This window comes from Mastigoproctus giganteus, chromosome 14 (genome assembly GCF_048544385.1).
Source record: "Mastigoproctus giganteus isolate SK-2022 chromosome 14, ASM4854438v1, whole genome shotgun sequence".
NCBI lineage: Eukaryota > Metazoa > Arthropoda > Arachnida > Uropygi > Thelyphonidae > Mastigoproctus > Mastigoproctus giganteus.
The window spans coordinates 76,951,551-76,978,416 of NC_143588.1; the positions used below are offsets into that span (position 1 = coordinate 76,951,551).

The window sequence follows — 26,866 nt, forward strand, 5'->3', positions numbered from 1 at the left end:
TTAGGTGAAGAGTTGCTTATCTTCAATCCATTGGAAGTCTGTCTGAGTCAGAAATGCTCAAAAAAATACTCTGTTTCTTGTTCACTTTTAATTTTGATAATTTCTGTTCTGGTCCTTCTCTCAGTGAGTGCAGACTTTTCACCTTCCACTTGTGGAAAATTTGAAATTCCTCTGTGCATCAAAAATTTGAAAAATTAGCAAACAGTAATATGGAATTTTTTTTAATGCCACCTATAATTTTTTAATCTTTTCTGAGCTGTGAAAAATCCATATTTTATATTAAAAACATAATTTTAATTAAATTTTTAAAATTTAAACACTGTGGCCTTCAACCTATGCTTTGATTAGATGAGTGTTTGCTAGTAACAGGAGTGTTTGCTGCATGAAATGTTAAGCATGTGCATAAACAGTTTGATTCCAGACAGTGCATTGATGTCACAAAATCACCCGCTTCCCATGTTTGAGAAACATGCTCAAGGAATGCTCAGTGGGAAAATTTTGACATCAAGGAATTTCTTCAAGTTCAGGATTTTCTGAACTTGATGACATTCAGCTGTTAAACTCTCTGTTCAGTGTGAATGCAAGCAGAACACCTGAAAATTTTCAAATGTAAATTCTTGAGCTGCAATGTGATTGCCAGCTAAAGAGCAGATTCACTAAACTGCTTCTGCTTGAATTCTGTAAACACATGAATAAGGGTAAATTTTCTATACTTTTTCTGCCACACTCAAAAGATTACTGGTTTTTCTTCATCAGCCTGCGTCTGTGAACAGGCCTTGTCCATAATGAAACTGAACACAGATCAGCTGAGAAGCACAGTGAGTAATTAATATTAGTATTGGCAAATGATGAAAGGAAGCTTATACAGTATCAGCCAAAAATAAATACCCAACAAAAAAAAAAAAAAACAGCTTCCTACATCATCTGTTTATACCCTTTAGTAATTTATCTAATTTCTCTTTAAATTTATTCAAACTACCAACTTCCACAACGCCAGATGGTACTTTGTTTCAACAATCAACTACCATCTGGTTGAAAGCAAATTTTTGCATATCTGTCCTGCAACCATCCTTCCTCAGTTTAAATTTGTCTCTTGATTTGTGTTGTCTACAGTAAGGATGCCATCAACATTTAGCTTACTCAATCCATTCAAAGCTTTAAACACCTCAATCAGATCTCATCACAGGTGCCTAGTTTCTAGATGCTGCAATTTGCAAAACTTAAGTCTTTTTTGGTAGGGGTACCTTTTTGTTCTTCTCACTAATCAAGTTGCTCTTCTCTCAGCAGAATAGTCCATTTAACCCATCAATCAACGTGCAAAGGATTGTTCTTTCTCTATGCATGTGTGATCAAGTTGACCCCCATGTGCATGCATTTGAAAAATCAAAAAATAATTCAAAATTGTTCACTTTTGTACATTTTTAATCTTTTCTGAACACAGCTGTGAAAAATTCATTTTTTATATTATAAAATTTCCTTTAGTCTTGTCAGCTAGTGAAATGCAGATTGAAAAACCTACACACTTCAATGAATGCATGCAGTTGGATGCCAGCCTGTCAATAACAGGAGTGTCTGATGCATGAAACAAGAAACACACACACATTAACAATCTGATTCCAGATGATGCTTCAATACTCAAAGCCAAAGAGAATTACCAATTGGAAGAAAGTGTTCATCAGTAAAGCCATCTTGCTATCAATAATTATACATAACAGATGCCACTCGCCATATATACATATAATTAGGTTTAACTTAATTTCTGATATTTTTTTAATTGTATGATAATTAACAGATATTTCTGTAATTTTCAATGGAGAAATCAAAGAAAACATTTTCAAAACAGCTATTAGCAGTTTCAGCTATGTCAGTGGAGTAGCTGAAGAGCATGAGTTGCTGAAATATTGTCTGGGAGTATCATCAACCCTGCACATTATGCTCGGGGTTAAAGAAGAGTATAGGAGTGGTGAGAAAAGCCATTTGAGCACTTTTCAGAGTTACTAAACTGAAAAGTACAACAAGCAATTACTGGTGAATGGCACTGACTGATGTTCAAATTCAGTTCATGATCCAAAAGTTTTGAAGGCAAATTGATGAACTCAAGAAAAAGAATTTCTGAATCAAAAACTTCTGGAAGCAACCCTAAACAGTCTAAGCAAACCTATGATTTTAGGCTTGTTATCATCACTTGTGTAGAAAGTCTGTTCATGTTCTCTTCCCCTCTCCTCACCTCTTCTGAATAAGGCAATTTGCTTGTTTCTTTTAAATGGTATGTTCAGATTTTCAAATGCCAATATTTGCAAATCTGAACATAGCTCTTCAATTCATCGTACCTCACATCCATGTACTGAGGTTATTACTCCTATATGCAAACTTATTATATCAATAGTTTTGAAATCTGCCTCTTAATTTTGGAAGTTTATTACCATAGCAGACTGAACTGAAAGAATGATTTTGCTTAGTCATAGGTATTTCTTCTTTCTTCCAACGTTTTGGAGTGTCTAAAAGAGAAGATTTTATTCTCTTTTGAAGAGGCATTACTTTACTGCTGCAAATTACTACATGGTACACAATTGGCAGCACATCACTTTAAAATTTGAAACTTTTTGTGGACAAGTTTGCAGTACTTCTTGACATCATCAAAGATGAAGAAAAAGACATATTAAAGACAAAGAAATATGAAGCAATATGTGTTTTGCAGCACAGCAGAGTTCTGTCAGTTTCAGTGTGAGAACCTACCAGGTATTATGATGAAAGAAATAAGAACTGAAGTACAGTGGGGAATTGACATGTGCACAAAGAAGCATGTAATATAACGGATTATCACAAGTCATGTGTGTAATTTTAACAATTCCTTATTGCAATGAGCGTGAGAGAATATTCAGCCAGTTGAGAAAAGCAAAAATTGAGTTCAGATCTTCTATTTCTGATGAAGCTTTGGAAATGCTTTTGATAGCCAAATCTAGAGAGTAGGACCATCATTATGAATGAAACTCCACATTTCTGAAGAGTTCAGTCTACAACAGTATCTTTCTCGAAGCAATCAGAAACTGTTAATGTCTAAAGAAAATCCAAACAGAAATCCAAAATCCTAGGTAAGGCAATGTTTTAAAGCATACTGTACTGGTAAACAATCCTGTCTCTATTTTTATATGAAATGTGTATTTTATCAGTGAAATTTAATTTCCAGTTCAGTGTGGACTTTACAAAAACCTCTTTTTCTCCTGTTCTGGTCAAAAAATCTCCAGTTTCCTCCTTCTTACAGTTACCTGATCTCCAGCTTTTTGAAAGTCAAAAGTTGGCAGCTATGCTTGTACTTTGGTGTCTCCTAAGAGAAAGCAGTTAATGCCTGTGCTAATTTTGATTCTGCAACTGCTGCAATAATGGCAGCCAAAAAACAGGAAAATCGAAATTTAGTGAGAAAGTATTTCCCACTTAGCATTAGCATTAGTAGAGGCATTTGATGCAAGAAAGCAAGCTTATGCAGCATCAGCCAAAAAAAAAAAAAAAAAAAAACCCACTTCCACTTCACCCATCTGTTCGTTCAAAATACCTGTCCAGCTGAGCCTTAAACTTATTTAGGCTATCAACCTCCACCACAAGGGATAGAAGTCTGTTCCACCAACCAACCACCCGCTGGCTAAAGGCAAATTTCCGCACGTCTATCCTACATCTGTCTTTCCTCAATTTGAATTTATGCCCTCTCAGGTGATTTTTCTGAGCTAGAGGAAGAATCCAATCAGCATTGAGCATGCTCAAACCATTCAAGGCTTTATACACCTCTATCAGATCATCTCGCTGGTGCCTAGTCTCCAGACACTGTAATTTGCAAAACTTAAGCCTTTCTTCGTAAGAGCACCCCTTTGTTCCATTCACTAATCTTGTTGCCCTTCTCTGTACTCATTCCAGCAGCTCTACATCCTTCTTGAAATGAGGTCTCCAGACCTGTATACAGTACTCCAGGTGTGGCCTGACCATTGCCTTATACAATGGAATAATCACCTCCTTATCCCTGCTGGAAAAATTCCTGTATATCATTGACAATACTCCATGAGCTACTCTTGCAGCCTGTCTGCACTGTCAGAGAACTTCATATCTGCCTGCACAACCACCCCCAAGTCCCTTTCATTCTCTACCACTGTCAGTGTAGTACCACAGAGTTGATACGTTGCTCTGGGGTTGCTGTTTCCCATGTGTAGTACTTTACATTTGTCAATGTTAAACTTCATTTGCCACCTCTCAGCCCATCTGCTCAACCTTTCCAGACCCTGTTGCAGTAGCAGCATAGTGTCAGTAGTGTCCTTGACAACCCTGCCAACCTTTGTATCATCTGCAAACTTGGACATTAAGCTTGATATACCATCATCAATATCATTTATAAATACAGAAAACAATAATGGACCCAACACTGAGGGACTCCACTAATAACATTAGTCCACGATGAGCAGTGTCCATTGATTACCACTCTCTGTCTTCTCCCCCTCAACCACCCCTTTATCCATAGCAGCAATTTGCCTCCAATGTCACACTGCTCCAATTTGTGTAGCAGTCTTCCATGTGCAACAGTATCAAAAGCCTTTCTAAGATCCAAGTATATAATATCAAAGTTATTCCCTGCATCCAGTTCTTTTGTGACTGCATCATAGTATCCAATCAAGTTGGTCAGGCAAGACTTCCCCTTAACAAAACCATGCTGTGTCTGAGCTATAACTGAAGTCTTGTCTAAATGATCCTGCAGTGCTTCTTTAACCAGTGCCTCCATTAATTTTCCTGGAACAGAAGTTAAGCTCACAGGTCTATAATTACTTGTGTCAGCCTTTGATCCTCCTTTGTGAATTGGGGTCACATTTGCACATTTCCAGTCTATGGGTACCTCCCCTGAGTCCAAGGAAGCTCTCATAATTATGGCTAAGGGTTTGCTTACTTCCTTTGCTGCCTCCTTTAATATAACTGGATAGATCCCATCCACCCCGGGTGCCTTTCTTGTGTTTATCTTCAACAGTTTCTCCTCCACTTTACTCCCAGTTATTTCAAGATTCTGTAGCTTACTGCTAGAGTTGAATACGCCTCTGGCATTCCCCTTGCTGAATAACTCCTCATGTGTGAATGTCGATGCAAAATATTCATTTAGTTTGTTAGCTACCTGAGCAGGATCATCAACAGTTGACCCATCAATATCAAGTGGACCAATCTGATTCATCCCCTTCCATCTAGAGTTTACATAAGTAAAGAACTCTTTGCTGTTTTTCTTTGCATCCCTTGCCACGGATTTCTCGTAATCTGCCTTCGCCTTCCTAACCTCCTTTGTAACTTGGTTGCATATCAACTTGTATCTATCGTAGGCTTCTGTGTCATGTGTTAATTTGTAAGTATCCCATGCATTTTTCTTCTCTGCCATATGCCTCATTAGTTCATCTGACATCCATTTTGGCCTAAACCTTGAACAATATTTCTTAGTTGGTATGTAAAGCCTAGTAGCTTCCAAGATAAGTTCTTTGAATGCTTCCCATTTTGAATTTGCTGTTGGTAACATCATCAGTTGGTCCCACTGTATAGAATTTAAATACTGTCTCAGTCCATCGTAGTCGCCTTTACGGAAGCAATAACCCTTCCCTTTACCCCTAATGGTAGTTACCTCTTTGAGTAAATCCCACTTCAGCACACTGTGATCACTGCCACCTAGTGGTTCATTTATCTGCAGATTCTTAATGCATGAAGAATCACTGCTGATAATCAAATCAAGAGTATTACTCCCTCTAGTTGCCTCCCGAACATGCTGATGTAGAAAACAATCATCCAATAAATCCACAAAAGCCCTGCTAGTGTGTGAATAACCAGCCCCCAAATTCCAGTCAATATCTGGGAAATTAAAATCTCCCATTATAAGACTCTCTGATTTACTGGCCCACTCTATTTCCCTGTACAGTTCCTTATTATACTCATCAGAGTCATTAGGCCTATAGCACACTCCTACTCTCAATTTTGATCTCCCAATGCTTAGGTCACACCAAACTGACTCAACACTGCACTGTCCGGCGATGTCGACTGGCTTCACTTCCTTGGTTTTTATGTGTTTCTTAACTAATAGCATAACCCCTCCCCCCTTCCTATCCTTTCTGTAGACGTTGTACTCCCCAAATTGCAGTTCTGCATCCCTTATATCTGTGTTACACCACGTCTCTGATATCCCAACAATATCTGCCTTTGATGTTTTGAGCAATACCTCAAATTCATCAAATTTATTTACTAAACTCCTAGCATTGGTGTACACGCAAGTATACCTGCACCTGTTTCTATTCTTAGCTACCCTAACACAACCCATGTGTTTACTTGTACCGCAATGCCTCCCAGCAGTCTCTGAAATACCATGCATCTTGTTTTTCAGGCTTCTGCTCATTCTAATAGAAGCAGTGCAAGAATCTCTTTCACCTCTGCCAGTGGCTACTGTCAATCTATTGGTCTTTGTCTCCCCCCACTTGTTGAGAGTACTGGGAATTTTAGGCAGTGAATGCAGATTGCCACCATGTGATGCCTTAGATTACTGTAAAATTTTATTTAGGAATAAAATATTCCTAATTAGCATTTTATTCATGTCATATATTCATTTCACAATTAGCATTGTGAAATGAATATATGACAAATACAATAGCACTTTTTTTTTTTTTTTGCTTCTGTTAAAGAAGCAGTCTACCATGTTCATGGAATGGTTTGTCATGGTGTTGTAATAATTGATTTATGCATTTCAGCTCAGTTATTTATTATTATTATTTTTTTTTTTTTGTAGTTGTTGGCGCATAGGCTTCTGTGGCCATAATGCACCTCCCAAGGTTTTTGCAGTACTTTGATCCAAGCTTGAGGCGGGAATCAAACCCGCGACCTTTGGGTTGCCAGGCAGGCACTTTACCCACCCAGCTAGCTCGGTCGGCAGCTCAGTTATAATTGTTTTAACAGAAATACTCAAAAGAAACTTTATTTTGGATATTAAGATTATTTCTGAAAACACCAATTTTTTCCATGAACATGACATAGGTTTCATTTAGTTTTGAAGATCTTTAACTTATTTTTATATTTTATTATCATAATTTATTAATTGTACAGTAAACTCTCTAAAATCCAGAAATATTATGAAAGCAGTCTGGTACTTGTTTTAATGATCACATTTGTCTTTAAGAATCCTTGTAAAATGGTTGATGTTTCTCACGTTGTAAGAGGTGCAAATAATGTTTAGACTTCAACTCTTACTAGCTTCAAAATAGGTTAAACTGCACAAACACTGCAATGATCTTAATTCTTACAATAGAGCAAACTTAATTTGCAACAAGGTATTGCACTACTTTCAAACAGATGAACTCTCCAAATGGTTAACTGCTATTTGTTTAAAGGATGAGACTGCTGTGACAGCCTGTTTCGGGACTAACCGATTCCCTTGTCAGATAGTAGGCAGTCTGTAGTGGCGACATGCAGACGAAACAGTTGTAAAAATGTTGTTTGATGTGAGCTGCCATGTAGTATACAAAATTGGTTTCAAAGTTGCATTATAGCTAAAGCTATTTGTTTTGAGTGAGTGTTGCTTCTAGGCTTCACTGGCACTATCTGATGAGGAATCATTTAGTCCTGAAACACTATCATGCTAACCTCACATTCTAAAAAAAATAGTTCAATACGAGGGCAACTTGTTAAAAGGGCAAGTTTATTCTGTGAGAATTATTATGACTGCATTAACAATGCAGTTTAAATCCTGTTAGCTGCAAAAACAAATGAATGGACACAATAGTCTTGCAAACGTCTTATAATTTCTCTGTTTGTGTGACTTGGTGACTTTGAAATTACTTATGACAGCTGAGAGTAAAAATGCCCAGTACAGGTAGGTACGCTGGAAACATGTATGCTTCATTAAATCTATGGTTAATCTCTTCTATAAACAGCAGTGTACTGACATGTACTAATAAAAGATTTAATTCCACACAGCTAAAGTTTTTTTTTTTTTGGGAGGTCATTATAATTAGTCATACAGTTTGTCAGTGCACAACTAAAACAGAGAGAAAAATAACAGGCAGCTCAAAGCCATTCCATTCACTTGGCTTCTCACCCATGCTAATGCCATCAAAGAGGCCTACTAAGTAACCTTGACTGCCTGTCATTTATCTCTGCTATAGTTATAATATAAACATTTACAGATGTAAATAAATTCAGTTGTTAGTTCTTAATATTCATTGAAATATGCTTCTCAAAAACTGTTCCACCACTAGGTATACCTCTCTAAAATCAAACACTTCTCAGTTCCTGGGGGTTCCAGATTTTAAAGAGTTTAACTATATTGATAGAATCCATAGATATGTTTTTCTGATGCCACTGACTAGGAATAATCATATCAGTTAAAGGCCTGTATTTAGTGAATTAGAAAAGGGTATGGCAGATTTTGCTGACTGTGTGGACAGATTTGTGCTGTTTGCCACTATATCTGCAATTGTAGAACAGGTTTGCTCATTGATATCTGGAAATGACACCCAAGTTGCACATGGTATTTAAATATCCAATTATCTTCAGTGCTTTAGTAGTTTCTAAATGAACAGAAGAATTAGATACCTTCCTTCGTGTAGCAGTGATAGAGCTGCCAGTGTTTTATCTTTGAAAGTACCACCTATATTCATGGGCAAGTAATTGATAAATATTCCTAGAATAATGGCTCAGGCAGTCACCAGCAATAAGAATCCTAAATGTTCTTTTGTTCTTACAAAAAAGAGCATTATAATTTTCTCCTTTTCTTTTTTTTTTTCATCTGGGATTTTCTTAAGTATATTTTTACAGTAAATACATGGAAAAATGGAAGGCAACGAAGGATTCCTACCTACTGTGCTTTCTTGGGTTGAATCTGTGTTTACCAATAATGAAATAAAATAAGTATAATGTTTAGTATTGATGTGGTACTGTTGAGAATCAAATCATTGGTCCATGTTTTCCTGACAGAAAATTAAATGGCAAAATTTATACCAATTTGATAAAAAGTATTCTTCCTGAGCTTTTGGTAAATGCGCTGTTGTAGTCAGAATAACTTTTTTTTTTTCCCTCACATTACTTTTGCAATACCAGTAGTAGTAGTACATGTGTAGACAATAGTATGTCAATTTTATCCTTGCCAGAGTGCAGTTTCTCCCCAACAAGACAATTTGCATCAGTACCACAGATTACTTACAGTAGTATGTCAGAATAAAATAAATCTATTAGAGATGATCATATCCTATATGAATTGCTTGTAAATGACAGATCAGATGTTTAATGCAATGATATGTGATTAAAATTTAGAAATTCTATATATATATATATATATATAATATTTTCAGATTTATCATTTGTAAAACAATTTAAAGCATTGTCCCTTCTGTTATTTTAATACTTTTGTTATTTTTTATTGTTAGTTATTGTTTATATTTTATAGCATGCAAAATTTGCAAAGACGGACTTAAAATTTGCTTATTTTTATATCATTTGTGATAAGAAAAAAGAAAACTCTGATTGAATTGATTCTTAATAGCTATTTTTCTTGCACAGTTTTATATTTGTACCAGCTTCCTCATCTTGCTCTAGAATTGTACTATTAAAACATTTTCTGTAGTAGTTTTATTATGAAGCTTATTAGACTTAATATCTGAGAAATTATATAATATGTAAAACTAGTTTTGCTAGTAGTAGAAGATTAAACACAAGATTTGAAAAGAATTTGGCTCTAAAGCACTCCAGAACTTCTTATTTACTAAATATATATTTGAAATTGCTTTTGTAGTAGAGTATAGTGTGTCCTATTCTTAAGAATCTAATTTTTGAATGAACTTGCAGTCTTGCTTGAGATGGTTTGATGGCAAGTGGTATACACTGTATATGTCTTTTAATTCAATAAATTTTAAATCATATAGTGCAATACATGAATTATTTACACATTCACAAATCATACCCTTTAATTTCAGATATCAACTGATGGATCAGGAAAAAAATTAAGGATTCAGATATGCAGTGTGTGCCTTGGAGATATCAGGTATCTGTTTAAACTGAATTATTTATGCCATTTAATTGTCAAAGTTGTGTTGTTTTCACTCTTGTTACTTTTGTATATTATTCTCATGTTATTTTAATTTTTATTTTTCATGCTGAACAGAAAGATGGAAAGGTAGATTTATTAATTTCATCATTGGATTATTAAATATGTACTGAAAATCAAAATGTGCCAGATTTTCAAAATGTTCCTTCCCCTTTAAAGAATACTTTCATATATGATAACATAAATAATTACATGTGAGGAGAAGGAGTTCTTAACATAGGAAGTTTTCAAAGATTCTAATTCTTTCCATGTACTTTATACTGAATTTATATTCGTTTAGTGCAGTAAATTTCATAAAGTATTCCAGCGTTCCTTTTTTATATAAGGATTTTAATTTAAAGTTTAAAGTTATTATCCTAGATTTTTAAAGGAATATAGAACATGCAACATGATATTATAAATATAACATTAAATTTTCATAAAATCTATCTCCTCCCAGATCACATGTAAGCATTACTAACACAATTCTAAAGGAGGTAAATCCTCTGAAATGTGTTTCCAGAGTAGACTGTACTACTGCACCGCAATATTGCCAATAACTGTACTCTATGATCCTATTATAATGAATACTACTGAAAATTTTACTTATAATTAAAAATAATTGCAGGTCCTAGATAACTTCCTGTATTAATAGTGCTCACATGAATGAAATGTTTCCAAACAAAAAATTCAGTGCAATGATTTATTTTTGAAATGCATCCATGCATAAAATGTATTAGTTTAAATAATGAAAAGCTGCATGTGATGAAGATCATGGATCATTAGTGTATCAAGAATAAACACTAGTTTGGTTTCATCAGTGTGCCTGAAACTCATTACCTAGAACAGTGATGGGCAAACTACAGTCCGCAGGCCAGATGCGGCCCGCCTAGAGGTTCTATCCGGCCCGCTGCAGATTTTAAAACAATAGTATAAAACAATTTTTTTAAAACATTGAAATTTTCAATATCAATGTTTTAAAAAAATTCATTTAAGGGTGTGTTCCATTTTTTGCATATGCGAAAATTTACATAGAAATTTGAATATTTTTTGTGTATGCAAAATATAGTTGTGAAAATTTATATAGAAATTGATTTTAAAAACTTTTGCATGTGCAAAAAATGGAACCTGCCCTAATAAACATGTATAAAATTATTAAAATATACTTATTTGCTTTTATATTTAAATTTAAAAAAAAATAGAAACAAGATTTTGAAAGAAGAATTTGGATATACCACTTACGAGTTTATATTAACGACAACAGAGGCACTAATATTTGTCCACATGACCACATCAAATAACATTAGTCGGTTCGGGAATGTGCACGAAGCGGGAACCTACCGTTGAATGGAAAGATGGTGAACAGACCGACGCATTCCAACTTCATAAATGTTGAATGTTAGTGTCATAATGGTGAAATTATTAAAAATAATATTGTTGTTGGTGCTTGTGAGTTTTATTGTGGATATTAGTAAAATATTTCAACCCCAAAATGTCTACTAAAAAACGTAAATTTGATTCAGAGTGCCGGGTTTTCAAAGATGAATGGACCTGGAAGTACTTTTTCACAGTTGTAAAGGATAAACCACTGTGTCTCATCTGCAATGAAACCGTAGCAGTCTTCAAAGAATACAACATTTCCCACCACTTCACTTCTAAGCATAAAAATTCCAATTACGAAGCAATGTCTGAATATGAAAGGAAACGAAAAGTAGATCTTCGCAAAAAATTATCAAATTACCAAAATTTTTTAAGAAAAAAAAATAGTTCTCAGAAAGCAGCTACACATGCAGGTTATATTGTAGCATACAATATTGCTAAAAGTAATAAAGCTCTCTTTTATGGGGAGTTTATTAAACACTGTATACTTCAAATTTGTGATATTTTATGGCCTGACAAGAAAAAAGATTTTGAAACTGTAAGCTTATCCCGAAAAACTGTGACTTCTAGAGTCGAAGCCATAAATAAAAATCTGACATCACAGTTGGAGTCAAAGATTGGTCAATTTAAATTCTGCTCCATTACTATGGATGAAAGCACTGATAAAAATGATACTGCTCAGCTAGTATTATTTATAAGAGGTGTTGATGAAAACTTTTCTATTACTGAGGAATTTGCATGCATGCATGCGGTCGTTAAAAGGAACAACAGGGTCTGATATTTTTCATGAATTTCAGAAAGGGCTTTCAACATCGAAAGTACCCAAAACAAACGTATGTAATATTACGACCGATGGAGCACAAAGTATGACAGGTAAAAAATCTGGATTTGTTGGGATCTTTAATCAAAAATACCCCAGGAATAATGTTGTCTTTCTACATTGCGTTGTACATCAAGTAAATCTGCCTTGAATATGAAACTTGTGCTTGATGTAATCGTGAAGCTTGTAAATACTATTCGATCTCGTGGGCTTACTCACAGACAATTTCGAAATTTTCTTGAGTCCATGCAATCTGAATACTCTGATGTGTTGACATTACACGAAAGTTAGGTGGCTGAGTGCAGGACGTGTCTTCAAGCGAGTTTGGCAGCTGAAAGACGAGATAGTGTGATTCTTCCATATTGGAAGATACAGCATGGCTTTTGGACTTTGCATTTTTCACAGATAATCTCTGTCACATGAACAAGTTGAATGTCATAATGCAAGGAAAAAATCAATTTATCAACGATATCTGGGACCATCTCAGAGGTTTTTAACTACAACTTGTTCTGTTTGCTAATCAGATAGCTAAGAACGACTTGTCTCACTTCCCGAGATTAAATTCAATAGCCCCAGTAAATAAAGACAAGCTTAAGAGCTACGAAGATGGCCTGAGAAAACTTCATCTTGAATTTGAACGAAGATTTCAAGACTTCAGTGCCATTGAAAAAGACGGATATTTTCAGAATGCCTATTAATGTGGACTGTGAAGTAGTGAGACCAGACTTGCAGCTTGAATTAATTGAATTGCAATCTAACAATCACCTCAAACAGTTGTTTCTCAATGTCCCAAAATTAGAGTTCTACAAGTCTTTGTCGAAATCAAGTTTCCCAAATCTGATATCTCACGCCCAGAAAGTTAGTGCTATGTTTGCTTCATCCTATATATGTGAACAGGTATTTTCTACAATGAAACTTCAAAAGAGTTGTATTAGAAACAGACTGACAGATAAGCATTTAACTTCACTTCTCAGAATCAGTACATCCCAGTTCGAACCAGATTATGAGGAACTTTTAGAAATGCAGTCAACTTCATTCATCGCATTAGTATTAAAAAATTTTTAAAATATACTATTTTTTTGAGTCTTTATTGCGTTTTATAATAAATTATATTGGCCCGCCAAAATTTTTTCTTTTTATTTTTTGGCCCACTCCTAAAAAAGTTTGCCCCTCACTGACCTAGAACATTGTGCTGGGTGCAATTAATTTGTGTTTTGTACTAGTAATTTATTTTTCTTTTCGAGTGAAAAAAATTAATATTGCTGAAAAGGAGCAGACATGGGACAAAAACAAAAAGGGGCCTAGTGTTTTCATGATTCAAATTATTTTGTTCTATATAGATTTTCTTAAGTGGCCTACTCATTCATCAAAAAAGTGTTTAAAAAAACATTACAAATTAACAGTATTGTTCATTTTAAAGTACAGTCTGGAATTGCACATATCAGATTGCATTAAAATAATTTTCATATTAATACTTATACCACCTGTACTGTATTTCTGAATGTGTCTTATTAAAAATGTATCTGCAATCTCTGTACTATATATATTGTCAGTATTTAAAGAAAATAAAGCAGACTTACTGCTTGTAGAACAACTTTAAAAAAAAAAATTATTTTGAGCAGTATTCATTAGAGTTAATTTCAATGCATATTTCCCAACCTCACTTGGGAAACTTGTTTTAATATGATATTCTTATAATTCAACATGAATAAGTTATAGTTATTTGCAATATTAGGATGTATGCGTTGTTATTTGCCCGCGATATGACATCTTCCATCAGGAATATGAGTGTCAGTATTGACTTGTTCATTACACAACTATACATGGTGTTAAAAATATTTTGTGTATATAAAAAAATTATATAACTGAGTTGACTTTGCCTTAGTAACACCTACCTAATACTTCGTAGGGCCACCTTTTCCCTTTAAATATAGCCTGTACGTGTCTTGCATGGACTCTGCACAGTGTTGCAGAGTGTTCCATAGTAGTGCTACCCATGCATTGCACAATATGTCATATAATGCCCACACATTGTTAGGTGGATGGTTGTGTCATCAAATGTCCTTTTCCATTAGGTCCCAAACATGCTCAATTGGGTTGGAGTTGGGTAGCCATGGGGCCACCCTACTCTGGAGTTGTCTGGATACACTCTCATCATGAAGGGATGTACTTGGCCAGCTTCAATAGAAATGTTGTCATTTCCATTGAGCCGTTGGTTAATGATAATCAAAGGGCCCAAGGCATGTCAGAAAAACAGTCTCCACCACTGTGTCCAGCCTGCCGAACACCACCAGTACATCCAGGTTCCATGGCCTCATGTTGCTTTTCTCCAAATGCAGATATGTCCATCAGACCAGGCAACAGATTTCCATGTCCGTGGTCCAGTGTTGGTGCTGATGTGCCCATGCAAGGAACAGTTTATTGTGTCTCGCAGTGAGCATGGGTACCTGGATGATTGTCAACTGCCATAGCTTAAATAAGAGCTAATATCTGGTGCATAGTCCATGTGTATATTGAGCTTACTGTTCCTACATTGTATTAGGTGGTTAGCTGGGCCACTGTGCTGCATCGCTGCTGTGTTACGAGGCGACACTCACCATAGGCATTAACCACACAGTGGCTATCGCACAAATGACCTTTGGCTGGTTGTTCAATTGCTGTTGCACCAGTCATAATAGACTAAGTGACGCCACAGAGTGGTAGCACTTAACCATGTTGGCTGTTGTTGAGCTACTGGTACCTGCACATTTTGTTCCCATAATCATTCCACATTCAAAGTCAGAAAGATCTCAATGCCAACCCATCTTTCCTTGCAAATGTTCAGAAACTGAATTACCACATGTGTGGACTACAATCTTGTATCATCCATTTGTGACTTTGCGACTTCACCAGCATTACAGACCAGTCCGTTCCTACACAAGCAAGAGTTGCTAATGCAAAGCCAGCTAACAACATAACTCTTTCATATACTTGTCGCAGAAGTTATGTATATAACTTTTCTTTGATATCTTTTTGTCATTGTGATTTAGACTTATATTTTACACAAAAATGATGACCTTTCTACAGCACATCTGTCAGCTAAGAAGATGTATGAGAAGCCTGGACATCTTCCATGCACCCTCCTCCATTTCCTGGGTTCAGTGATACACATTACTTTGCCTCTGTCATGCTTTTGTTCACTCTACAATAAATTAAGGTTCCCTTTTATATGCTCCTCTAAGAGACAGTTGCATTTGGCTAGATTTGGTATACCGTCAACTTATCTGTATTTTCACTTGAGCATTTCATACAAAGTGTGGCTATTAAATAATGAGACTGTTGCCATAAAACAAATATAATGAAATATTTCGTATGTTACAAGTTATCTCCTTCAAAATAATTGCCTTGTGCTTGCACACACTGTCCCATATGTTGCTTCCAAACACAGAAACATTTCTAGAAATCATCTTCTGTGGGCCCTTTTAACACTTTTTTTTTTAATGTCTTCAGTGGACTGGAAATACTTAAGTTCACTGAAGTACACTTTTCACTTTAGATAGGAGAAAAAAGTTACAAGGAGCTAGGTCTGGTGAGTAGGATGCATATTCACAGGGATTTGTTTTTTGGCCGGAAATTGGCAAACAGAGAGCTTGTTGTGTGCTGGAGAATTGTCTTGATGGAGCATTCAACCATCCTTCCTTAATTCAGATCTCTTCCTTCAAATTTTTTCACACAGTCTTGTCAGAACTTCAAAGTAGTATGTTTGATTGACAGTCTGATTTAGTAGACATATTCAGCCGTAATAATTCCTTTAATTCCTTTTTTTTTTCTTTTTCTTAAATCTAAGTTTAAAATAAGTTTCAGTTTCAAATATTAATATAAAAATAAGAAATTCTTACTAATATATTAATCATTGAAATAGAACCTTGATAGTAGTCATACCTTGTAACTTAATATTCTGAATTTTGCTTTATCTTGAAATTCTTTTCACAGTGAAGAAGAAGATGAAATTGTGGAGTGTGATTGTTGTGGAGTCTCTGTTCATGAAGGTATAACTTTATTTTGTGTTTGTGTAGGTTTTATATACTTTAATTTCTGCCAAAACTTACAATAGGATATGAACAAAATAACACCGAATTTTATTCTGTTTAAATATGATATCAGGTACCACAGAAATCAAGAGGATGAGTTTGGGTAGCTGTAGCAAAACAATAATTACAAAAAAAAATTGTTTTGGAACTAAGATAATTTTAAGGACTGTATAGTACTAACATTTAGAACTGGTTTGGAAGTAAGTTTACTTGGATGGGAGGTATTATAACGTGGTGTGGTGCTATGTGAGCCTGATTTAAAATTGAAAGTTACCATGTGTATGTATTTGTGTGGGGTGATTTTAACTTACAGTCAGTTTTCTGCCTTCTGGTTTTGATAGGGTTTTTTTTTTTTTTTTGAACAGTTGTCTGTTCTTGGTTACACTGAACTTCCATCCCCCCCCCCACAGGTCAGATGCTTATGGTCTAACTCAGCGTTTCTCAACCTGTGTGCCGTGAGTGTGCTTCAGGTGTGCCGCGGAAAAATGTAAATAAAAAAATTAATACATCCAAGTTTTATAATAAAAATTAATTCAAATAAAAAATTCATTTATTTACACTGCACTGATCCCAGCCCTTTCCATCGAAATCAATGTGATGTCACGTTTTGATTCCTAGTATTAGATCTGTTCACCTTCAAAGGCACCCTGCAGTTGGTGCAACTTGTAAGCAGCATAGAAAGAAATTTTCTTTATGTTTTAAAAGTACTTTTTTGTGTTTTTATATCTCTAAAACATCATATTCAGTTAATTTGTATAGAATGGGTATTTTCAGTTAACTGTATTAGTACATTCTAGAAATAACTTAAATTTTTTTAGAAATTATTAGCAATGGATAAATTTTTAATGAAAGGAAATCAGAAGAGGCAAATTGATAACGAGCTTGGAGAAAATGACAAACAAAAATGAGCAACCATCAACTTCAAAAAAGAAGAAAACATGTTGTCATAAATATGATGATGATTATTTGGCAATGGGATTTTTGTATACTGGTACCCAAGATTGTCCTCTACCTTTATGTGTGGTTTTAAATTGTCGAATGAATCAATAGTGCCAAGTAAATTGCAGTGTCATTTTTTTACAAAAAACAAGAATTTATCATTCAAAACTATGGAATATTTTAAAAGACTGCAGGTCTCTACCAGAAAGCAAGGTACAGAATTTTATAGTATGGCTAAAATATCTGATAAAGCTCAAGAAGAAGCCTTTTGAATAGCTGAACTGATGGCAAAAAAAAAAAAAAATCTCACCTGATTGCAGAAAGTCTGATTTTACCAGCATGTCGGGTAATCGTGTAAAGTATTTTGAGAGAGGAAGCTGAAAAAAACTAATGACAGTACCACTTTCGAACAGCACAATTAGCAGGTATATAAAAGAAATGTCTGATGATATTGAACGACAATTTGTTTGAAATATTAATAATTTTGAGCAACTGTTTGTGTTGCAAGTAGACAATTCTAGATATTAGCGGGAAAGCCCAATTAATAGCATTTGTCAGGTTTATCAACAGCAACACAATTATTCTTTTTTTTTTGTTGTTGTTGTAAAGAACTCACCGAAAGAACAACAACTGGCCAGGTTATTTTCAAAGTAATGAATAATTATTTACAAAAGTGTGGTATATTATGGAAGTCATGTGTTGGCATTTGCACCAATGGTGCTCCCGCAATGACAGGAGCACTAAAAGGATTTGCAAACTTAGTAAAATGACACAATTCAAATATTATTACAACACTGTTTTATACACTATAAGTTCTATTAGTGACGACAGTCATGCCCATTTTAAAACTTGACTTGTTCAAGCAGTTAAAACAGTCAATTATATCAAAGCTAGACCATAAAAAATATGCATTTTTTTGTAAAATTATGCGAGGAACTGGAGTCTGATCATTTTTCTTTAATAATGCAAACTGAGGTTCAGTGGCTATCAAAAGGAAATGTACTCGTGCATATGTACGAGTTGGAGAAAATGCTCATTTTTTTTCACTGAACCAATCAAAATTTTGTGATTATTTAAGTGATGAAATTTGGTGATGTAAATTAGCTTTTCTAGCAGATTTATTTGCACAGCTTAATAAATTAAATATGTGAGGAATGCAAAGCTCAGAAGAAAATTTACTCATTTCTACTGACAAGTTGTTCACTTTTAAAGAAAAGTTGAGTATATGGCAAAAATGTCTAATGAAAAAAAAAATTTAGAAATGTTTCCCTTGGCTTCAAAAACAAATTAGACTAAAATAATTAATGTAATAGGTGAAACCTTAGACCTGTTAAAGACAGAAATTGAGCATTACTTTTCATCCCTTGATACCAAAAAAAATCTGTGGGTAGAGACCTACTTGCAATAAGAAACCTTCCAACATTAGAACTTAATGTGCAAGAGGAAGAAGAATTGACTGAGATCCGTAGTGACCGTCGCTGGAAATTCACTTTAATAACACTAATATTAGCAAATTTTGAATCAAAATGAATATCCACGAATTTCCGAAAAGGCAATTAGAATTTTATTGCCATTTTCCCATTCCTACTTGTGCGAAACAGGGTTTTCTGCTTTAAACGAGATTAAGCAAAAAAAAGACAGAGACGAAAGTCGGTAGAAGAGGAGCCGAGAGAGTAAGCCCTATCCACAATAAATCCTCGTATTAAAAAACTGTCTCCTATCAAACCTAACCATCTCACTGGTTACAATGTTATAATTGTATATTTGTTTGTTTTTATATAATTATGTTAATTTTTTACATATTTTCTTTTAAATTTCACGCAATTCGTGTATTTTCAAAAAAGAACATCAAAGAATTTAAAACAAATAATAAATGTATTATTAAATATACCCAACAGAAATATATATTATTTATTTATAATTTTTATTTATAATACAGTATTTATAGATTTTTATAATATATATTAGGGGATTCGCTTCTTTTTATAAAATAAAATACTTATAGAAGCTTTTGACTCTGTGTGTGTCTCTTCCTCAGCTATGAATACATAAATATGTTACTATATCTATATAATATCGGTGTAGATACACATAGACAACTCCTAAAGAAAAACTACAATTGTAGTGTGAAAAGCATCATTTCATCTGTATCTCATATTGCGCTCATCCTTCACGAGTTACCATGTATTGCACTACCTTGTATAAGTAACGTTTCACTAATAGAGGAGACTATTGTCGCTTATTCTCGGTGGGTGCCTTTCACACTACTTTAAGAGTTGTCTGTGTTGTATATACACCGATATTATGTAGATATAGAATCTTAAACTCTTAAAATATTATGCCTTGTTGCATTTAGTTTATTTAAATAAATACATTATATATGGAAATCAAGAAAGATACTGCATGGTCATGTTAGGTAAACATAACACGTGACCACACTTAAACAGAAATTTGTTTTACCACAATAAAACAAGCTTCTGTTATGTATTTTTGTATTTGTTACCACGTAACCCACATCGCTCTTCTCCCATTGGCTGGATAAATATCATTAGGAGGAAAATTATTTTAATGTATAGAAAGATATATATATATTTTTTTTTTTAGTTGTTGGCGCATCGGCTTCTGTGGCCATAATGCACCTCCCAAAGTTTTTGCATTTTACTCTGATCCAAGCCCAAGGCCGAATTCGAACCCGCGACCTTTGAGTTGCCAGGTAAGCACTTTACCCACCTGGCTAGCCCGGTCAGCTATATATTATATATATGTGTATATAATATATATGAGTATATAGCGATTGCAGTGTGCCGCAAAATTTTAGCATCTTTCAAAGTGTGCTGCAACAACAAAAAGTTGAGAAACACCGGTCTAACTGATGCCTTGGCTTCTGTCACTTCAGAAAATATTTTCTCCTTATTTGATTGTGATCAGAAACCCTTAAGCCTCCGTAGCCGAGTGGTCAGGAGCGGGAGTGCAGTAGCACACGCTGTTTGAGTAGACCGGGATTCAAGCCCCTGACTGCTGAATACGGTTGATCTGCCAACCCGCACTGGACCAGCGTGGAAGATTATGGTCCATTTCCCTCAGCATGAATTGTTGAGGAGGCTTCCATCCTGCAGTGGGTTGATAATGGCGGCACTTTACTTTACCCTCGATTTGCTTTTAATGTTCATCAGCATAATTTTTTATTCTAACTTGTTCTCTGGGCCACTTGCCTAAAAATTCTCCTCAGTGGACACACGGTTTTAGTTGGTTCATTCATTTTGCATGCTGCTAAGTCCAAGATTTCTCTTACTTCCAGTTATAGTTAGCTATGATGGCTTACTATAATTTGTGTCTTATTTGCAGTTATAGTGAGCCACGGCGACTTACTATTATTCAATGCATAGCTTACTGTTCTTATCTTGAACAGCCCTAGTGCATTTATTGGAAAACCAAAATTTAGGTAAAGGAAGAGATTTTAAGAATTTTTTGGCATGTGATAGTCATTACTTGATTATCCATTAAATTTTTAGCAAAGCTTATTATCTTAGTACTCACCTGAGATCCATAAAAATTTAGATGAAAGGAAGGTAAAAAGGGAATAAAGGTGAAACTTTTATTACATTAATTGATTAAATTAAAAATATATATATATATTATATACACAGGGTTGTTAAAATTAAAGTATCCCTATGGGCTCTAGAGCGAGTTCTAAGGCTCGTACTAAAGAGAAATTTAGACAACAGGTACGATAAAGAATGCGCTTGCCAGTTATTAAAAAAAAAAAAAATTAGTTACAAAATTTGTCACTGTATGCTGCATAACTCTTAGTTGCGATTATGAAAATAACTTATGTTGTTTGCATAATCATAAGTTATTGCCACAGCACCACAACTCAGCTCTACTGTACTGTATAAAAGCAAAGCAGTCTCTTCAAAATCATACAGTAGATGTTTGCCTGCACTACATCAACAATGGGCAACAATGTTGCAAGAAAAGGCGCTATTAGTGAAGCTGTATTATCAGAACAGCAACAATGCAGCTGCGGCTATCAGAGAATTCTGGCATCAGAAATGCATAAGGCGTGCACCTCTGACTGTTTGTGCTGTCCGCAAAATGATTGTGAAATTTGAAGTGACAGGACATCTTGGTGTTCAACCAGGTAGAGTTTGAAAACGAGTGGACTCCTCTCTTGTGTAAGATATGGCTATGGCTGTCATGAATTTATCAAGTCAATCTCCATGTGGTAGCACAAGTGTGCCAGCTGTTTCTCGTGAAGTGGACATGTCTTATTCCACTGTAAGGCTAGTAATGCATCAGGTGTTGCGGTACTATCCTTACAAAATGCACATGCTACAGCAGCTAAAGCATGGTGATGCAGATATTCGTTTGACATACACACTTCAGTTTCTGGCACAAATGACAGTAGATATCATTTGGCCATGGAACATCCTTTGGAGTGATGAAGCCCACTTCTGCTTAAATGGACAAGTGAATGCACACAACTGTGGCATTTGGGCAACAGAAAACCCTTGAGTTATCCAAGAGTTCCCGTTGCATTCTCCAAAAGTAACAGTGTGGTGTGGATTTACGGCCATATTTTTTTGAACAGGTAACACCGACTGAGCCCCGCACCTGTTCCGTCACTGGACAGCGATATTATGAAATGTTGGCAAATTTCGCAATACCAGAGCTGCAACAACGTGGGTGCCTTCAGGATACCATATTCATGCAAGATGGTGTGCCACCCCACATCCACCATTGTGTCCAAAGATTGTTAAGGCAACAGGTGAACGGGCCATAAGCCGCTGTTTCCAGACATCTTGGCCACCCGATCACCGGACCTCACCCCAAGCTGGTTGTGGGGTTTTTTGAAGAACCAGGTGTATTGGGAAGGATGTCAAACCCTAACAGATCTGAAGGGCAGCATTAGACGTCATGTGCTGGCTATTTCAGTTGACGTGTTATGTTCTGCTGTAGAAAATGCTGGTCTTCGAATGGAAACTGTTGTTGACCAAAATGGAGGACCCATTGAACAATTATAGCGCTGATCAAGTGATTTGTATTGCCACAGCGGCATGTAGTGACAAATTTTGTAACTAATTTTTTTTTTCCAATAAATGGCAAGCGCATTCTTTATTGTACCTGTTGTCCAAATTTCTCTTCAGTACGAGCCTTAGAATTTGCTCCAGAGCCCTCTACATAGGGATACTTTAGTTTTAATAACCCTATATATATGTATATATATAATTTTTATAGATACGAGGTCTGTCTGGAAAGTATCCATCCATTTTGAATATTTTGAGAACTGGTCTCGTGACCTTGATATAACTTGGCAGCTCATCAGAGGAGACGTTACTGCACATGCATGAACAGTCACTCTCACGTGGGGCTAGTCAGTTGACAGTGAGACGCCATTGAGTGAGCTTGTGTACTGTGTGACTGTCACATTCGCACTGACCGAGTGAATAGATCTGCATCAAGTTGTGCTTCAAACTTGGACATTCGTCTGCAGAAGCTATTCAAATGATTAAGAAGGCTTTTGGGGATGCTTCAAAGATGGGTGGAAATCTGTTGAAAGCGATCCAGGTTCTGGAAGGCCTTCAACAAGGAACATCCATAAATGTTGAATGCGTGCAGGCTGCAATCAACGAAAATCGGCGATTGACAGTGAGAGAATTAGAAGATGTAGGGATTCCACTGACTATTGTTTCAGAGATTTTGATGGAGGACCTTGACATGGAACATGGCCGCAAAATTTGTTCCGCAGTGTCACAAGGTCAGAAGGAATTTCATGCTGAAGTTGCACAGGACTTGCTTGATGCTAACAATGGCCCAGATTTCCTCAAAAAAGTCAGAATTGCAGATGAGTCATAGATCTATGGCTATGACCCTGAAACAAAAGCCCAGTCTTCCCAGTGGAAGTCGCCTGATTCTCCACGTCCAAAGAAGGGCTGGCAAAGTCGTAACAATGTCAAGGCCATGTTGACAGGGTTTTTTTTAAATCATGAAGGTGTTGTCCACCACGAATACACTCCTCTGGGCCAGACAATAACTACGGAGTAATACATCAAAGTCCTTCGCCAGCTGAGGGATGTAGTAAAAAGAAAATGGCCACGGCTGTGTACAAGTGGTGACTGGCAGCTTTTTTGGCAAAACATTGATCACCCAGGTCTGTCAGCCCCCCCACCCCCCACCCACACACACACACACACACACACAGACCAGATTTGACTCCCTGTGACTTCTGGCTTTCCCAAAGCTAAAATCATTATTGAAAGGGAGATTTCAGACCATGGACGAGATTAAGGAGAATGCGACACGGCAGCTGATGGTGATCCCAAAAAAGGACTTTGTGGATTGTTTTAAAAAGTGGAAGCAATGCTGGGATAAGTGTGTGAGGTCCCAAGGAGAGTACTTTGAAGGGGACTAAGATGCCATTGTTGTAGGTAAGTTACTTTTTTTATATATATTACATGGCTGGATACTTTCCGGACAGACCTCGTATATATATATAATTTTTATAAATGACAACCAGGAAAAAGGTGGTGCGCTCCCTTTTCCTAGGGATATGTTTTTAAATTTTAAATTAATCAGTTAATGTAATAAAGCTTTCACTTTTATTCCCTTTTTTCTTTCCTTTCATGTAAATTTTTATTTTAACCAATATGGATCTCAGAGGATGTGTACTAAAATAATAAGCTTTGCTAAAAATTTAATGGATAATGAACGGTGCTTTAATCTGTAAAATTAGCCAACCATTACTGATTTGCTTAGCCCACTTCTGTGCATCAAAAATAGAAAAGAAATAGACTAAATGTTTCTTTGTGTGCAAAGGAAAAATTCCTCACAGCAGTTTTTTTGAAAAGAAAATTATTATATTTTTTCAATATGTATTGCATCTATTAACGAAATTTCAAAGATATTCATCTGTTGATGGACACGTTATAAATTACTAAAACAGTGTTAAGAAAACACCATTGTGCAAAGATAAAAAAAAAAGAGGTTTGCATTACTCACACTGAATTGTTTTTTAAAAAAATTATATTGCTACAGCACGTTTCTTGGATGTATAGTTGATCTTTTAAGAAAATTTAAAGGAAAAAATCTATATTGGAAGCTGCAGTATAAAATTCCAAAAACTGGTTAAATGATCAAACTGAAACTTTTGCATCTATTAACTTCTGTGCAAATAAAAAAACATTTTTGAAAATTGTGTTGGAAGCTATATTACAGCTTCTAAACACTAGGGTTAAATTGCAAATGAATTGGAATAAATTTGATTTTTTTTTTTTTTAAATAGCTACTGCAATTATTAATAAGATATTTCATTTTTTATAACTGGGGAGGAAAAAAATCCCGTAAAATGTGAACTCATGGCATCTAGAAAATACCACAAAGTTCCACAATTGATAATTTTTTGTAGGACTGCTTCAGGTTAAATAAAGTTGTTAGTGGATGAAATATTTTGAAAAAGAATTCTGCTTGACGATTAATCAGAGAAATTGCTAATGAACTGGGAATATCTCCTTTGGATTATGATAAGAAGTTTTGGCCAGATTCTCACCTTGGAATGCATTGATGATTTAAAGGTTCACCATTGGGAAACTGGAAAAAAAGCCAAAATCGGCACTAATTTCATTAATTTGATTTTGTTACTGATAATGAAACATTGACCTTGAAATGAAATTCATATCATCCCATTGGAAATCAATGAACTTATCCCATTCCAAAAAGAGCACTCACAGGCTTGGTCAAGTGTGAAAAGAATGTTTGATTTTTTTCCCCCTGATATTCAGGGTAGCAGTCATGAATTTGTTCAGAATGGTTAATTGGTAAACCAGACCTATTATAAAGAATTCTGATTTCATTGAAGGAAAAGGATAGGAGAAAATGCCACCAGCTATTTCAAAATGACGGATGGTTTCTCCACTACAGGTGACCCCCGCTTAACGCTGATAATTCGTTCCGGAAAAACAGAGCGCTAAGAGAGCTCTGTATTCCCATAAGGTAACATATGTATTTGTAAGTTGTGGTCGGTGCCATAGGATATTTCCTAATCAATAATAAACGGTAGTGAAAAGATGCACAAATATCGGTCAAAATATTTAATATTCAAATATTTGTGCACATGAAATATTCTGCATTACATATGTATATAATTATGTAGTAACTACATACATATCAAAATTAAACTTAAAATTCCAATTAAAATCATGAATTTAATTGATCTAAATTGATTTAATTTAATTGATGAATTTAATCATGAAAAATGTGTCGATTTTGGGTTGAAGTTTAGCCCTCTTCTAAATAAACTAAAAGGAGTATTAATTTTAAATCCCCTGCAGCGTTACCACCCAACAATAAAGTTACCCGATCCTTCGCCGCTTTGAAACCTGGCATGTCTTTTGCTTCTTTCAATATGAAACTTCTTTTAGGCATTCGTTTCCACAAAAGTCCTACTTCATCTATGTTATAAACTTGTTGAGAAGTATAACACACAATACCCCTCTTCAATAATTTTAACAAGTTCTTTTTTGAAAGTTTTGGCTCCTTGATCTGCACTTGTGGATTCTCCTTAGATTTTAAATCTATTCAGCCAGTCCTTACCAGTTTTAAATGGTTCCGCATTTTTTTTTTTTTTTTTTTTTTTTTTTTTAGGTGAGTTTTCTTCAGATCATCATATTGGCTAATCTCTCTCTCTCTCTCTCTCTTTTTTTTTATAATATTTAACTTAACTGAATTCTGCATTGGACATTATCTTCAATAAAATTAGTTGAAGTCTTTTCCATTTCAATCCTAATAGCCAGCCTAGCCATAGTTGCTTCCAGTGGAACAGCTATCTTTCCCACTGCTAAAATTAATTCTTTATTTTTTTTATAATTGTTCTTACAGTTGAACTTGCAAGTCCTAAATTATGGCACACATCTGCTTGTCGTTGGCGGGAACCGATTCCCTTCAAAACGTCTAATTTAATTTTCAAATTCAGTCTTTTTCTTACATTTATAGTCTTCGTACTGCGCCCAGACATTGCTTTTTCATTCTTATCAGCCGTTATTAACTCTTCGAAAATGTAACTGCGTTGGTTGCATTAATTACAATACAATGTTCAAGTAAACTGTCCATTAAGCACGATGTGTAATACTGTACTGAGTGATGACTAGACTTCGGATAAATGCATATAACGCAAATATTACAAGCAATATACTTGATCATTTTTTAAAATGTTGATCTCGGAACTACGTAACAAGTGACTGTACTGCAATTAAATTAGCATGTGAGAAAATTTCACTGAGCGTGGGAAATGTTTTAATGCTGTTTTGCTATTCATTTCCAAGGTATCTACTCCATCAGATGAAACGATTTCGTTAAATGTGCCAAAAATGCAATCTGTAAAAGAGCGTTATAGTGATCTGTGACAGCGTTATAGTCAGATACGGGTTATAATATAAGAACAGTGTTATAGCAAATCAGCGTAAACTGAACTGTATAATAACGGGGGCCTGCTGTACACCAATCCTTTTACGCATATACAACATATGACATTCCATGTTCCATTAGGGGATTAAATGAAGGTTTTTCTTCCACCTCTCCACATTAAACTTGGCC

At 35.2% G+C, this 26,866-nt stretch overlaps 1 protein-coding gene across 1 annotated transcript in view; it reads left to right on the forward strand.

Moving 5' to 3' along the window:
* The window catches only part of LOC150075263 (PHD finger protein 14-like), a 313,155-nt gene that overhangs the window by 53,255 nt on the left and 233,034 nt on the right, over window positions 1–26,866 (forward strand). The window contains exons 4-5 of the mRNA XM_090388420.1: window positions 9,960–10,027; window positions 16,242–16,297. Of these exons, the coding sequence (XP_090244546.1) occupies window positions 9,960–10,027; window positions 16,242–16,297 (124 nt within the window). The remainder of the gene's footprint in view (window positions 1–9,959; window positions 10,028–16,241; window positions 16,298–26,866) is intronic.